Source organism: Crocodylus porosus, unplaced genomic scaffold (genome assembly GCF_001723895.1).
Source record: "Crocodylus porosus isolate Cpor-Errol unplaced genomic scaffold, CroPor_comp1, whole genome shotgun sequence".
Lineage (NCBI taxonomy): Eukaryota > Metazoa > Chordata > Crocodylia > Crocodylidae > Crocodylus > Crocodylus porosus.
In genome coordinates, this window is record NW_017728943.1 from 75,214,540 (window position 1) to 75,228,957 (window position 14,418).

The 14,418-nt window shown below is 41.4% G+C and overlaps 1 protein-coding gene across 1 annotated transcript in view; it reads right to left on the bottom strand.

Moving 5' to 3' along the window:
- Window positions 1–14,418, bottom strand: part of PLB1 (phospholipase B1) — a 102,706-nt gene that overhangs the window by 48,493 nt on the left and 39,795 nt on the right. The window contains exons 16-25 of the mRNA XM_019548590.1: window positions 11,983–12,063; window positions 10,317–10,382; window positions 9,463–9,563; window positions 6,294–6,375; window positions 5,303–5,407; window positions 4,582–4,677; window positions 3,156–3,227; window positions 2,261–2,365; window positions 1,850–1,910; window positions 1,092–1,150 (exon numbers count right to left, since the gene is read on the bottom strand). Coding sequence (XP_019404135.1) covers window positions 1,092–1,150; window positions 1,850–1,910; window positions 2,261–2,365; window positions 3,156–3,227; window positions 4,582–4,677; window positions 5,303–5,407; window positions 6,294–6,375; window positions 9,463–9,563; window positions 10,317–10,382; window positions 11,983–12,063 — 828 coding nt within the window. The remainder of the gene's footprint in view (window positions 1–1,091; window positions 1,151–1,849; window positions 1,911–2,260; window positions 2,366–3,155; window positions 3,228–4,581; window positions 4,678–5,302; window positions 5,408–6,293; window positions 6,376–9,462; window positions 9,564–10,316; window positions 10,383–11,982; window positions 12,064–14,418) is intronic.

Consider the following 14,418-nt stretch of genomic DNA (forward strand, 5'->3'; position numbering starts at 1 on the left):
TGGACAGACAGTACAGTTCATTTGGGGCTTCAGTACTCCGAAGTAATACAGACCTCCCCAGCTCAAGCCAGTGAACCCCCAGCACTCCATATCTGCCTGTATACGAGTACTGTCAAATACAAAGTCAACAGAGCATTCCACTAACTATGAACCGGGCCCAGTTTTGCCCTCAGATACGTACACACAGCTGGTATTTCTAAGACGATGGAATATATCTACAGTTCCTTAAGCGGGGATATCTGAGATACTAATATAACCCTGTATTCATAACAGGAAACAATAGCAGTATCACAGATACTATCAAATGGCAACTGTAGTAGTATGCTGAATAGCTGATTTTAATCAGTACAGTATATGTTTAATCAAATGTTCATTGCAAATCTGTTTGTTGCAATGGGCACCTCTATACAGAAATCCACACCAGACCTACCAGGAAGTTGTGCATTATGTAATACAATATGTTCTTATGGTTTTATTATTTAGGAATCAAATTCCTTTTAACTTTCAAAGAAAAGGACACCATCATCAATGAGGACTATATTTTGACAAAGGAACTTCTTAGGAGTTCACCAAGCATAGTAATGAGTTTGAGTATTTTCTGAAAAGGGTAAAGCCAGAGGGTTCTCTTTCTTTGCACATTAATATCTTAAAAATGGCAAACAGCATTTCACATAACTAGCCCAATTCACAACCTACCTGCCCGCTACCCATTTCTCTTTTCCTCCGATTATCAGCCATATTTTAACCATGGAAGAACTGAAGCACAGAAGTCAGATTCTGCACAGGCCTTAGCATGTGGCTCACTTCAGACATGCACTTAGGTTTCATCGAGGTCAGCGGCACTTATTCCCCTAGTTCAGCAAATCATTTAAGCATGTGCTTCAGTGATTTGCTAAAATCCAAGGCAACTTTAGGAACTAGAATCCAGGAGACCAGAGACCTTGTCTCCTGTTCTAAGCAGTTAGACCTCTGCTCCCTTCCCACAAATGACACTTCCACTGTCCAGCACAAGAACTCAGCTCCACCTGAGCAATCAAAATGTGATACTGGTCCACCAAAGAAATCAACAGTAAAAACACAAAGTTCCTTACAGTCAAAGAATCCCCAAGGGCTGCTATCACTCGCACATCAGCTGGTTTCAAGGCATGCACTGTAAGACAAGAGATGCAGTTAAGCCTGCAGAGGAGGAAGAACTAGGCCTTCACAGGGTTATGAGATGTGCATTGCTGCACTGAGCAGCATCTGTGTTACAGTGCTCGAGCAATGAAACAAAAAAACTCTGTACAGCTCATCTTACTATAGGTTAGCAGTAGCATAGTTTCAACAATACATGTGTGTTAGTCAAAAGTTCTTACTGGTTAAGACAGCTAGCAAAAAACACACAAAGCAAGAGCAAATATCCTCCATATTGCCCAAAACAGACAGCACATCTCTAACCTTAGAAAGACCAGAATGAACAATAATATATTATTGGAGAGCAGGAATGATGGTACTAAATGCTGCAAGAACAGGATTGCAAAAAAGACCACGTGTTCATTAACAAGTAAACACTACTAGGTACCAGAGTAGAACCCAGAGAAGGCCAGGCTCCCAACTCATCATCCTCAGGCACAGATAATACCATTTAAGGGTTTCCACATCCTGGGAACTTTAGCTGTTGCAGGAATTTAGGCTCTCTTGGAAGATTACCTATGAGCATGCTTTTGGCATCACTTCCTTAATAGAAAGTGATAACTTTGCTGGATGTAAACCTTTTCACATTTCAGGAATTGCTTAAATACAAAAAAATAAAACTTTCCTTAAAAGTGCAACTGAAAGAAAAAGTCTGAGACCAAACAGGTCAGCCTACCTGAAGTGGGATATGAGACGGAAGGAACCCGGTCCTCACATAGCAGCTGGCTTCCATGATTCTAAAGGAATAGAGGAAAGGTGAAAGAACCTGAATAATCTTAGCCACAAACATGTAGAAAGTGTCAATTAGCTGTCCTCCAGGAGGAGGCCAGCTGAATAAAACATATCCCTGTTAGCCTGCAATACATCAGATAGATCTTGGCTATGGAAATCAATTTGTCACACACATAAAAATGATTCTTGGTCTTGACAGCAGCATTGCAAAATATGTGCAACTGCAGTTTATTATGCAAGCATTGAGGAAAGTGTGAGAGACTTTTTTGCAATGTATAGTTCACAGCCTCCTAAACAAGTTGCCAATTTGGGAGGCTCCTCCAGTGACCAATTTCATATATTGTGCAAACTGTACCTCATCTGGTCTCTGCCCTGGGGGAGCAGCTGAAGACAGCGGTGGTGTCGTTTCATTGGAGTATGTAATATTACTGTTCTTGTAGGTCTTCAGAAATGGCTGAGCCTATGCAACATAGAAATCCGAGTCAATGCAAAGCTGCAGAAGAATGTTTGGAACTTTCCATTCACTAGGCCTCAATCGAGTCACATAAAAAGTGAAAGCAATCACTTATTGTCAAGAACTACAAGAGGCCCTGCTGCTCTCCAACAAGCTTTGCAGGAGAGCAAATCTAAAATCCAAACAAATAAAATATCCAAGCAATGCTCTAGTACCATCTTCATAAAGTAAACAGCTAAAGGACACTTTCAGTGTCTTACCTGTTTGACTAATAGCATCTCTGATTATTTGAGCCAAAGCCATTGAACAGCTGGTGACTATCCTCAGCTAGTGATCATCAGAGAAGCTCTATTGATTTCAGTAGAGTTATACTGGATTCCTAGTAGCCTAGGCACTGGCCTTTCATTTTTCACTCTCCATCAATGCTGTTTGTGTTTCATATTTCACTCAGTTTGGAGAGTGAAACTAAGCTGGTCTGGCTATGCAGGCCCACTTCCCAGCTGTAGTAGAACCAGGCCCTGTGTGTAGGGATACAAGGCAAATAAGCAAGAAGGTTTCCTCCTTCTTGCAGTCCTGAGGCCAGCCAGAATATCACTGGAAATTATGTACATCCCTGTTGGCGCTAACTATAAACAAAAAGGTAGGGAAGGGGAAAGGACATGGAGTATCTGGTAAGTATCCAGAGGTAGCAGAAATACCGCTCTATCATTCACTGTACCAGAGCACCTTGTGGGGATGCAAACCACAACAATGCACTGGTTACACAAACCACAGTAATGTAATGTTGCACATATACCCGGCTTGGACATTTGAGGTTTATCACTTCTTCAAGAGCCTGTGCATCCATCTTCTCTCCATGGGATTCTAGCTGCACCACAGAAAGGAAGGGGACAAAGGAAATAATGAGCGCTGATATGGAAAAGCACAAGTAGCTGTTTATTATCAGCTTTCATGAACTACTCCCATAAGAACTCCAGGAATGTTGCTGTGTATTGCACGTATATTAATCACCCGTTTTACCCACAGAAACATCCATCTAAAGAATCTTGACTTTAAAGCAGTGTTTCTCAACACTTAGATTCCAGGCACCCCTCAGAAAATGCTAGCGCTTAGTTTTCACTCATGTTTTGACTATGGAAAAATATTAGAGCCATTTTTCTGCTGCAAAGAACGCAGAAAACCCACAACAGGTCAGAACGTATTTAACATTACAGGCAGTCCTCGGACTTACGACACATTTGGTTCCTGAAAACCACAACTTAAGTTGAAACATTGTAATTCAGAACCAATTTTCTCATAAGAAACAATGTTATAAGTGGGGGACTGGTTTCTGAAGCAAGGCCTGATGCCCTATTTTCACGAAAAATACCCCAGGATTTTGTACTTGATCAAATATAGCTACATAAATGTATTTATATTGTAAACAGCAATCATATTGATTTGGAAGGACTTCTTTGAGGTGACTTTGCTGGACTTAAGGGCTCTTGGTTGGACTTTTTGAAGGGTTCTTGGCTGGAGTCTCCTGAGGAGTCTTGGCTGCAGGTTTTTCTGGAGTCTTTTCTGTTTTCTTAAAGAAAACATCCAAGGAAGTTTGGACAGATGTTCTCCAGGGAGACGGGTGACACAGCAAACTTGTTCGCTAGCATGGTGTCACAGCAGATCAAGCGTTGTAAAGTCAAAACTGACATCAGAAAGTTGAAACAGGGTGTCAATTTATAAATGTAAGTGCAAAACATTGTAACTCAAAATGTTATAAAAATCGAGGACTGCCTGTATATGTATTCCTACTTGAAATCTCTGAGTTTATCTTATGAATCCTATTTGAAAACCTAACAGTGATAACATTGCATAGCACCCTGAGGCACCCTTGAAAAGATCTCAAGGTACCCCAGATGCAGCAGCATCCTGGTTGAGAATCACTGCTTTAAATTACAGTTTACATATAAAGTGCTGAATTTCTATATGTGCAAGGCAAGTGGGGAGAATAATGCAAAACCTGGCACTTTGCTTATCTTTTGAATGTACTCAGCCTTAACAGAACCTGGGATACAATCTTTTAATAGAGCTGGTTTGTGTTCAGGTATATTTACTACAAATAAACACCGTCTCCCCTTTAAAACCCAGTTCCATTTTCAGCAGAGCTAGAACTGTCTTCATGGTGGCTCATTGTGCTTTGCTGGTAAAGGACAGGATAGGGACTGATGTGCTTTCCATGGTCTTACCATGTTGTTCCACAGGGCACGGGCAGCCTGAGAATGAGTCTTTTGGTGGAAGTGGAAACAATCTGGGGCAAAAAATGAGTCATCAGGCAATCCTTCCTAAGGAAAGAGACACCTGCTGTCACAAGAGGGGTAAGAATAGGACCAAAATTGTTGGCACAACAATGCATTATCACATTCCTCTCCCAACTAGAACTCCCAGTTACCCTAGAATTTAAAAGCAGCCAGGAAGGCCTCCAAAACCAACACTGTTACAAACATAGATCAGATCAAGCTGCTCACCTGGGGAATGAAAAGATTTGTGGAGTTTTTAGAAATATGATTTACAGCCTTATGATTCATCCCATTTGCTGAGTCACTGACCAGGGTTAGGCAGGCCCTCAGTAATATTACCCATTATCTCTCCCCCCTTCAAAAATATTTCTGGTCACTCTAGATCTAGGCTCAATTGAAACTTAAATGTTGCACAAATTAACTTAGCAGAGTCCTGAAGGCCAAAGTTCCCAGTGCAAGAGACACCCGAGACTCTCCTGAAGCACTGAAATGCTTTCCGTTACACTGACCTCCCGTCACTGGGGTTTGCTCTTGAATTACCAGCACTCTTAGACTCTATCTGATTTCCCAGGACAGGTAACCAGAGCTGCTGCTTCAGCAGATAAGTAAGATGCAGTTCTAGTGATTCAGCAAAGGTGCACGAGGTCGGAGTTTGGTTTGTTATTCTTACCTTGGTCTTGGGCATTGTCACTTTCTCCAGAAATGGCTGCACAACCACTGTGAAGTCTTCCTTTGTGTCATACCTTCCACTTTCAATTAGTTGGTGGGTTCCCTCCTGAAGAAGCAAGAAAAGTAATGACTGGTCCTTTTCTTCCATTCTGTATATTACACCACATGCCAGCCTCCATCTCCTCTAGTCTCTTTATTCTAAATGAAAACCTAAAACTAAGTATGTTACCCATCATGTGCTACGCAAAAGCAACAAGTATGTAGACTTCATGAAGAACTGCTTTGCAAAAAACACAGGTTAGAGAGCAATTATTTCATATTCCTTAGCAGAAAAAAAAAAAAAAAAATACTGTGTGGCTTGCAAGATGACCTGGTCAAAAATAAATAAATAAATAAATAAAATCCATTCAGCTATGTAGGGTTTCAATTTCTTTAGTTAAAGTTCTCACACCAAGAGGTAGCAGAGATTCTCCTAGACCTACTGAAATGCTGTAAATTATATTGCCTTCCCATCATGGGGGTTCATTATTGAATTACCAGGGCTCCCTGAGTTCATCCGATTTCTTAGTGAGAGAAGTAACCAGGGTTGTGGCTTCCATTGGTCCTGTGAAATAATGCCAATTTCCATGGTATGCTCAAACTTTATTTTCCTCCTTTGGCTCAGTGCCTTACTGAATTGCATTTTTAGAGACCTCCAGAAATATACTTCCCTATCCCTTTCCTTGTCCTCATCTGTGCCCCTGCCAGACAAATTCAGTATGACTTCAATTAACCAGCGTATCCTATAGTATATGTGACAACAGGATTGTTCCACCATCTTTACTAGACATTAGACATTAACTAATGCCTTGGTCAGTCACTTTGAGCAGTATCATTGTGAGAACCATCTGATTATTATTCCCTGCTGAGCTAAATGAGACTACTGCTAGGAGAAAAGCACAGAAGGATTAAGCAATTCCCACTAACTCTCTTAATATTTCTCTCTGCCTTACCTGATATCTTCTATTAAAGGACGCTAGCATCTCAATTTCAGTGGAATTGGCATCATACGTCAATAGACAAGGACACAGACTCCTGTGGGATGAAAAAAATCCTATATCTTTCCGCTGTAATCTGCTTGACTTTTTTCTTTCACACCCGGACATACAAAAACGGACTGAAAAGCCCACAGAGCTTCAGGCTTCTCAAAAGGTAGGTTTTACCAAAAGGCTCATCTATGATAATGCATATCTCCCTTTTCTGTATTTTGCACAACAAACATGAGTACACTGAAAGTTAAGCATAGTTATTATGGGCAAAGTTATTAATGTAAAGGTGAGGAAATGGTTACTGTAGAAGATAAACCACTGCAGTCAGCATTCTTGGGCACATCGTGCAGCATAATTCACTTCAGTGGGAAAGTGCAGGTATAATTAAAACACAATTTCCACAGGCTGGCACCAGTTTCCCTCATCTCATTTAGGGTGAAAACCTTCTCATTTAGGCCTGTGCAAAGCAAAAAGTATTTGCTTTGGATTTGGATTCGGCCGATTCAGGGGATAGTGATTTGATTTGGTGATTCAAATCACTGTCCCGAATTGATTTGGCTGAATCGGACTGAGAGATGTGGCTGCTTCCAAACCTCTGAATCAGCCAGGCCCATCCCCCACAGCCCAGCAATGGCTCCCCGCCTGCCCCAGCTCCCAGCTGTTTGAAAGAAAAAGCCCCGACTCAGCAGGTGCTGCAGGGCAGGGGGCGATTCCTGCTGCCCCACACTGCCCATGCTGCTTGGGGGCTTGTGCAGAGCCTCCAGACCCCCCCTGATCCCCCCCAACCCTTCCCCTGTCCTAGCACCCCCCCACCACAGCTCCAGCCCTTTAAGGAAACAAACAAACAAACAAACAAAGAGAAAACCCCCTGAACTCACCATTCCTGCCCTGTGGGGGGGTGATCCCCACTGCCCCCTACTGCCCTGCGCCATATGGGGGGCTCTGCCATAAGCCCCCTGAAGCTCCAAGGCTGCTGCAGGAATGGCGAGACCTGGGGCTTTTCTCAGTTTTTTTTCTTAAAGGGCTGGAGGCACAGTGAGCGGGGCAGCCATGGGGAGGCTGTGGGGAAGCAGCTCATGCAGAGCCCCCCATGCAGTGTGGGGCAGCTGGAGCCACCGTGGGCAGGGCAGCCATGGGGGGGCTGGGATGGGGGCTCATGCAGAACCCCCATGCAGCGTGGGGCAGTGGAGGGCAGCAGGGATCACCCCCCACCCAGCAGCACCTGGTGGAGTCAGGGCTTTTTTTTCCTCCAAGTGCCAGGAGCTGGGGCAGGTAGGGCAGCTATTGCCGGGCTGAGGAGGATGGACCTGGCTGATCTGGAGATTTGGCAGCAACCAAATAATCAGATTCGGCCAAATTGATTCAGGACAGTGGTTCGAATCACCGAATCGAATCACTGTCCCCCAAATCGGCCGAAATCTGAATCCGAAGCAAATACTAGTCACTTTGTACAAGCCTACTGAGCAGCCGTGTCAGAGAAATTTACCTCTACATGCCATTTGTGTACAGAGCTATTCTGTATTTTGAACTGTGTGTCAGTAACACGCTGTTCATTATCCTTCCATGCAGTGTTTGTTCAAATTGCCAGAGCAAGTCAAACCCTTGTTGACATAACCACTATAGTCTCTCTGTCTCTGGCACATATACATGTGCGTGTATATACAAAATGACTACAGCAGAGCATTTGAAAAGGATGGCAAAGGTTACAGATAGCTTGAGATAATCATGTTTCTAAAAGGAGCAGAGAAACATTTCTAATCTCACAGGCTGTCATCCTGCCCATGTTTAGTGATTAAAATCTTGGGATAAGTTTGCAGTTGTACAACAAGTGACCCGTATTAAAGGGAAACTGCAGCAAAATACAGAAGACATTCTAAGCCTGGAGTGCCCTGCGTTTGGGAGAGGAAGAACTGCTTTCCTACTGATAAGTAACAGAGAGCAACTAAATCACCACAAAAGGTCTGCCTTGTACTTGTTCCTTCTGTGCATTCAACAATAGGGCCCTCCAGGTCTTCCATGCATCATCCCCTCTCCCATGCATGGCTACTGTCAGACTGCAGTGCAGTCTCCACTGTCCCTCACAGCAGAAGAGGTACAGGATCCAACTGTGAGGAATGCAACAGGGATTTTTATTGAAGCTGCTGAACCCAGAAGAGACTGTGGTTCTCCCTTATATCCCCAGGTCCAAGCTAACTATCACAGCCTGTACTGTCTACTACAGGATTTCCCCAGCTCCTGGCTTGTGTGCTAATAAAAACAGTTACAAAGGTTGCTCTGTGTATGGGAAAATGGAGAGATCTCCCACTTCTTCCTCCTACAGATGGAAGCGAAGAAGATATTACTTGGTCCTTCACTCTCACCCTTCCTATCTGCTGTTGGGAAACAGAAAGCTGCCACAGTGTTAGTCAGATCAGAGTTGCTTATACTGCATCCTATGTCCCAGACAGCACGAGTGGCCTACTAACCTTTCAGACTGCACTGACTCTGCCTGAGGTTCAAGATGAACACAGCATGAACCTGTGTATTGACCTGTGTGGTGCCATGATGAAACACATGCAGCTAAAAAGCAACAGGGAGGTGACTAAACATCCTGCCAATCTAATTGAAAGATTAATTAACAACCCAGCTACTAACCACCAGCTGGCGAGACAGATGATACCTATTAGGAAATATACAGGGAAAAAATCAAGGGACTTTAAAGCTATGAATAGGAATGTTCTAAGATGTAAATATAACTGGATTAATTTGATTAGTTCCCCCCACCCAAAAAAACAAAACAAAACAAAAAAACCAAACAGTACCTTAATACTGTTGAAACTCTGCGGTACCTTTATTAAATGAGGCAATGCTGAGCTCTATCTGCTGTGTGTTAATCTGTTTCACAGTTGGAGATCCACTTTACTGAGGAATCATTAAAATGATTCAGCAGAAAGAGAGCAGGAAGGGGAAAGACAGATGGAAGTTTCTAGGTCCAGAAGTGAAGTTAGAATGTATTCTGCAAAGGGATGCATTCATACACAGAGTGAGAGAGTAGTGTTTAACTCTCTGAACTACTGAAGCCCTATCCCTTAAAGAAGACAACTTTGCTCCTTTTCCTCGACCATGGTGAGAGCTATAATAACCATTTTCAAACCTCATGAGCTTCCTTGGACAATTAATGCTCGCCTCCTGATACAGCTCGCGTAGGGTCATTATGTGAAGCACTGTCACCAGATTCACAAATGTCCGAGGGACCTGCCAAGAGAATAGACAAACCCAAATCAAGCTTACTGAAACCAGGAGTGCTACCTCTACTCTTTCCAGGGCAGCCAAGCAGAGTTGGAATTAGACAAATCATCCTATTGCTACTATAACTGTCCACTGATCCAAACAGGCTTTGTTATCCAGTGTTCAAAAGGCTGTCTGAGTGGCTAACCTCAACCCCAAGAGCTCCTAAATTGTGGTACTGCTGCCTTGTCCTATCAAATACAGTTTTGGCTACTGAGGCTAATGATTCTAAAAAGATCCTGAGCCTCCTTCTTGATTACAAGAGTCTGATTCTCTTCCCAAAGTTCAGAAGCTCTTTAAACCTTTGAATAATCTAATTGATTTTAGCATAAAGTGGGATATCAGACTATTTTACATAATAATTATTAAAATAGGGATGGTGTTGTGCTGTTTAATGAATGAGCAAAGAAATGACTTCCAGGCATTGCAATGTAACCATCTGGATATTAAATACTATATATTTGTCCGAATTGTTAAAATGTCTTTCCATGATTTGATTGTAATCCATTTTCTTACCTCTCTCATCATGAAATACTTTTCTAAAATAGGTTCTACACATCTCACAGATTATTATATGCATGCATAAGGGCACAGCAATTCTGCCCATATTACAGCAGGTAGCTAATTATGATGAGAAATCACCACCGCTTTAGAACCAGCTATTGAAGTTCTAGATTTTGGGTTTCTCCAGGTAGATTAATAGAAAATTTTGCTTTTTACCTCTTTATGAAGCATATCCAAAGCTGTTTGTATGTTTCTGGTAAAGTTCTCAGGAGAAAAATTTATCTGTTGAAGCAAAAAATTTGAATTTCAGTCTGCTCATTATAGTTTAGTCAGGGAGGCATGGTAGCTGCTTGTTAGGGTCTCAAACAACAGCAGCTGAACTCCTAACTCTTGATCTAAATGCATCTGCCACATCAGTTGTTTTAGAAATAGCTGAGGCAACCAGAGATCTCTGTGGGTGTAATCTCCATAGGGCTTAGCAACCACTGGATGCCACTAATGGAGTACCTTCTGCTAGAATTATCAGATGTCCAGCTTCCCCCACTCTTCATTCTTGTTTACAGTCAGTATGAAAAGCAAAACAGTCCTATCACTAACCAGGATTGCCATCAAGAGAGATCAATCTGCAGAAAAACATTCACAGATAATCAAACACAAAAAAGTAAGTTAGTATTCTAACCAAGGTATGAGGACTACTAGTAACATGCCTCCCATGAATATTACACTACAAACCATGTCCCATGTAGAGAAATGGATCAGGAAGCGCACAAACCAACCGCAGTTGCTTCCTCAGCTTTACAACAGGTGTTTGTACCTGAAACTTTGCAAATATTTTTTCCAACTATTTGAATTGGTTTAATAAAAGATATCAGATTTACCCAAAGAACCTTGTCTACCTATGTCCTTAGACCGACATGGCTACAACTTATACCCCTCATAGGAACTGAGGAATTTATTTGGGATACGATCCCTTTGTACATGGCAAGGGCTTTCCCTACAATATATCTGAGTGGTTAATATTGTAGCTATAATTATCTTACATAAACTAGCCTTTCCCCACTTCATTTATGACAGTATTCTATAGTCAAATAGACCTCAGCATTAGAAATGTTTCTTGCCCTGAAGTTTATCCATAATTCTTGCCTCAATTTTGTGCCAATACTCCTAGGTTCAGAGGGTTGGACTGAGTTGCTTTTGCATACTCTCTAACTCTCTCATGGGAACTTTATAATGGCTTTTTCTTTGCTGGTTTTTATTTTTATTTATTTATTTATTTATTTATTTTACACAGGGAATCAGAAATCTAGAATAAAAAGTATATGTTGGGCTATTTGTGTATGGGGAAGGCAACAAGGTGCTATCACTGTGTGAAAAATTCATGAGGGAAATGTGACATTACAGGACACGCGTAGAATGCAAGCTTGCTATCGGGTGGTTTAACAGCATTGGCATGAACTGTGGATGGAACCACACCCATGCTCTTGTAGCTATAGCAGACACACCATACTGGATGCCGGCAATCTGAGGGATAGAAGGAGATAGAAGAACCCTTGGGCAGTTTAATTTTGCCTATGTACAGAAAGATCCGATTAGATCAAGAGAAAGTTAATTATACTTTATGGCAAAATAAATTAGCCCCAATCTCATAGCTCACGCTTGTTCTTAAAGATACTGTTTCACTTTATCTCAAGCTGAAGTTGAATAACCTCCAGGTCTCAGGAGGTGGGTAGGGAACAGCACACATGCAGCCACTTCAGGTTTGGTTCACCATATATGCCCAGCTAAGCTCCAGTATCCCACTCTCTGGAATGCAGGCAGTACGAAATAGCAATGCCATTGTCTGTTCATGCTGCAGGCAGCTCTAAGATCCCTGGTGACTTACAGGATCATTGCAGAATTTGCACAGGTCGTTTCCTCCTATAAAAAGTGTTATGAGTTTCCAGTCTCCCTGGAAATTTATTCTCTGCATTCAGAAAAACAAACAAACAAACAAACACACACCAAGAGAGAGAGAGAATGATGAACATGAAGGAAGAAATGGATCAACCATAAGCTAACAGGAAATAAATATTTCTTTGGTGCATGGGCTACATCCTTCCCTGTGTCTGTATAGCAATAAGATGTTCCAGTCACAACTGCAGGGCTTTAGGTCCCATCACAGTATAAATACAATTATAAATCACAGGTTTACCATTTCAGTGGGACCTCTCAGACCCATCAGAGAGCTCTTGCTGAAGCTCCATTGATGACTTTGATCATTATAAATCAATAAAAATTAGATTGACTGTTCCAGGAGCTCTGAGGCTTTGTCTTCATTGCAAAAAGAGATGTTTTATTACAATTTTTAAAGTGGGATACATAAAAGCTGTTGTAGCTGACCTGCTGTAGAATCCTAGTGGAGATAAGGCACTTGAGTTTTTACCACAAGGTAAAAGTAGGCAAAGTCAACTGGAAATAGGGTATTGTGCTGACCTCATTTCATTATGCCATGGTAAAAAATAAATAAATAAATAAATAAAATATATATGGTGCATTTTCTCTACTAGGATTTTTACAGTGGGAAAGGTAAGGCATGTTAGTTGGTGAAGATACAGCTTTCTGGCAGGGAAGATACAGGGTTCAGACAGGCCTTAGTCAAATAGACCTGGTCCACAGGTGCATACTAAGGCCATTTATAGGCGTTATGTTTTTCTAGGTTTCATCCGGACTACAGCCATCACTATATACACCTAGGCGTCTGTGGTCTGAATTTAAATTGGCTCCAGTCTGAATTAAATAATTCTCACTGAATAATGATTAAAGTTAATGCAGACAAGGGCAGTCCAAATTAGGCAATTTAAACTGTATTAATTAACATGTATATATGGCAAGTATCTAGGTACCCACCACCAGATGTAGCAAGTGAGCACAATTTTGTGGCCCTGATTGTGAGTGGTAGCCAGTGTCCCGTGCTCCCTGCCATCTCCACAGCAGAAGTGGAGAAATGCAGAAAAGCCTCCCTGATGACCAATGGTTATCCATTAACCCTTAATTCAAATTGAAATTTGATTCAAACTGTGTGATGCGAGTCAGTTAGCGTGGTTTAGGAAACAGCATGTCTATAAATGGCCTAACAATTCAATATTAGTGCAATAGAGAAGGCAGGATAGCAGATAAGCAGCAACTGGTTAACAGCAAGTTATCTAATTTGCCAGTTCAGATCTAGTGACTGGGAAAGGAGAGATTCTGCCTTAGATACTGTCACATGGTTTGGTCTCAAAATTGACAGAGTTTGATCAGCAAAGTCTCTTCACATTCTAAACAGTTATCTTAAAAAAAAGGTTTAAGTAAAAGAAAAGGGAACTCTAGAATTGAATTGTCTCTGAAGCCTGATAAAAATATTCTGCTTTCTGTTTAAGTATTCATAGAAAAAGGTATTTGCAATTGTTTGCCTTGTGTAATGTTGCCAAGTCAATAGGTATAACAAGAAATTCACAGGGGTGGGAGAATACTGATTAGATGTGATGGCAAACACTAGTTTGAATAAAACCAGTCACATTATTTCATTGTTAACTGCAATCCCTTTTAATCATGTTTCAGAAACATCTGTGAAAGCAAAATTTTGTTTACAAGAAAGCGCACAGAGAAAGAAGGCATGATAAATATTTTTGCAAACATGTATTCACCAGAGGGTTTATATTGGACATGTCATGTAATTATCTTGAAAGCTGTTTGGATGCCTCTCAGATTCACAGTTGGGAAGCCAAAATAGCATCATGTGACTTAGGTTACTGATCTCAGAGGCACACTTATTGAATTACAAATGGCAAACTTTCAAAGCAATAGCTGAGGTGAAAAGTTTGTGAGCTGACATGTGACCTATAAGTAGATAAGTTTCATAAACCATTAATGAGATAATTCTGAACAACAAACGTGTAAAAAGTCAATAACAGTTTATGGTTAATTTACAAACAAAAATAATGACCACTTGGTTAAAAATGACATAGATCACCCTGCTTCAGAAATTCACTAAACAGGAAATGAGCGTCATTGGGTGAAACTATTGCCTTCAGCATGGTCAAGTAACTGTACTTGCTGACAAAAGATGCATATTCCGCATAGAATAAATTAACAATTTTAGATATGCCATGGTAAAATCCTAGTTGAAACAAGGCTCTGTAGTTTTATTTTCAGGTAAAAGAGGCAAGGCCAGTTACAGGCGGGGGATATAGTACTGGACTTGTCTAACTACCTTGCAGTAAAAACTATAGGAAGCTCATCTCCACTAGGGTTTAACAGTGAAATAACAATCACACCTTTGTAAAACTCCCATCTTTTC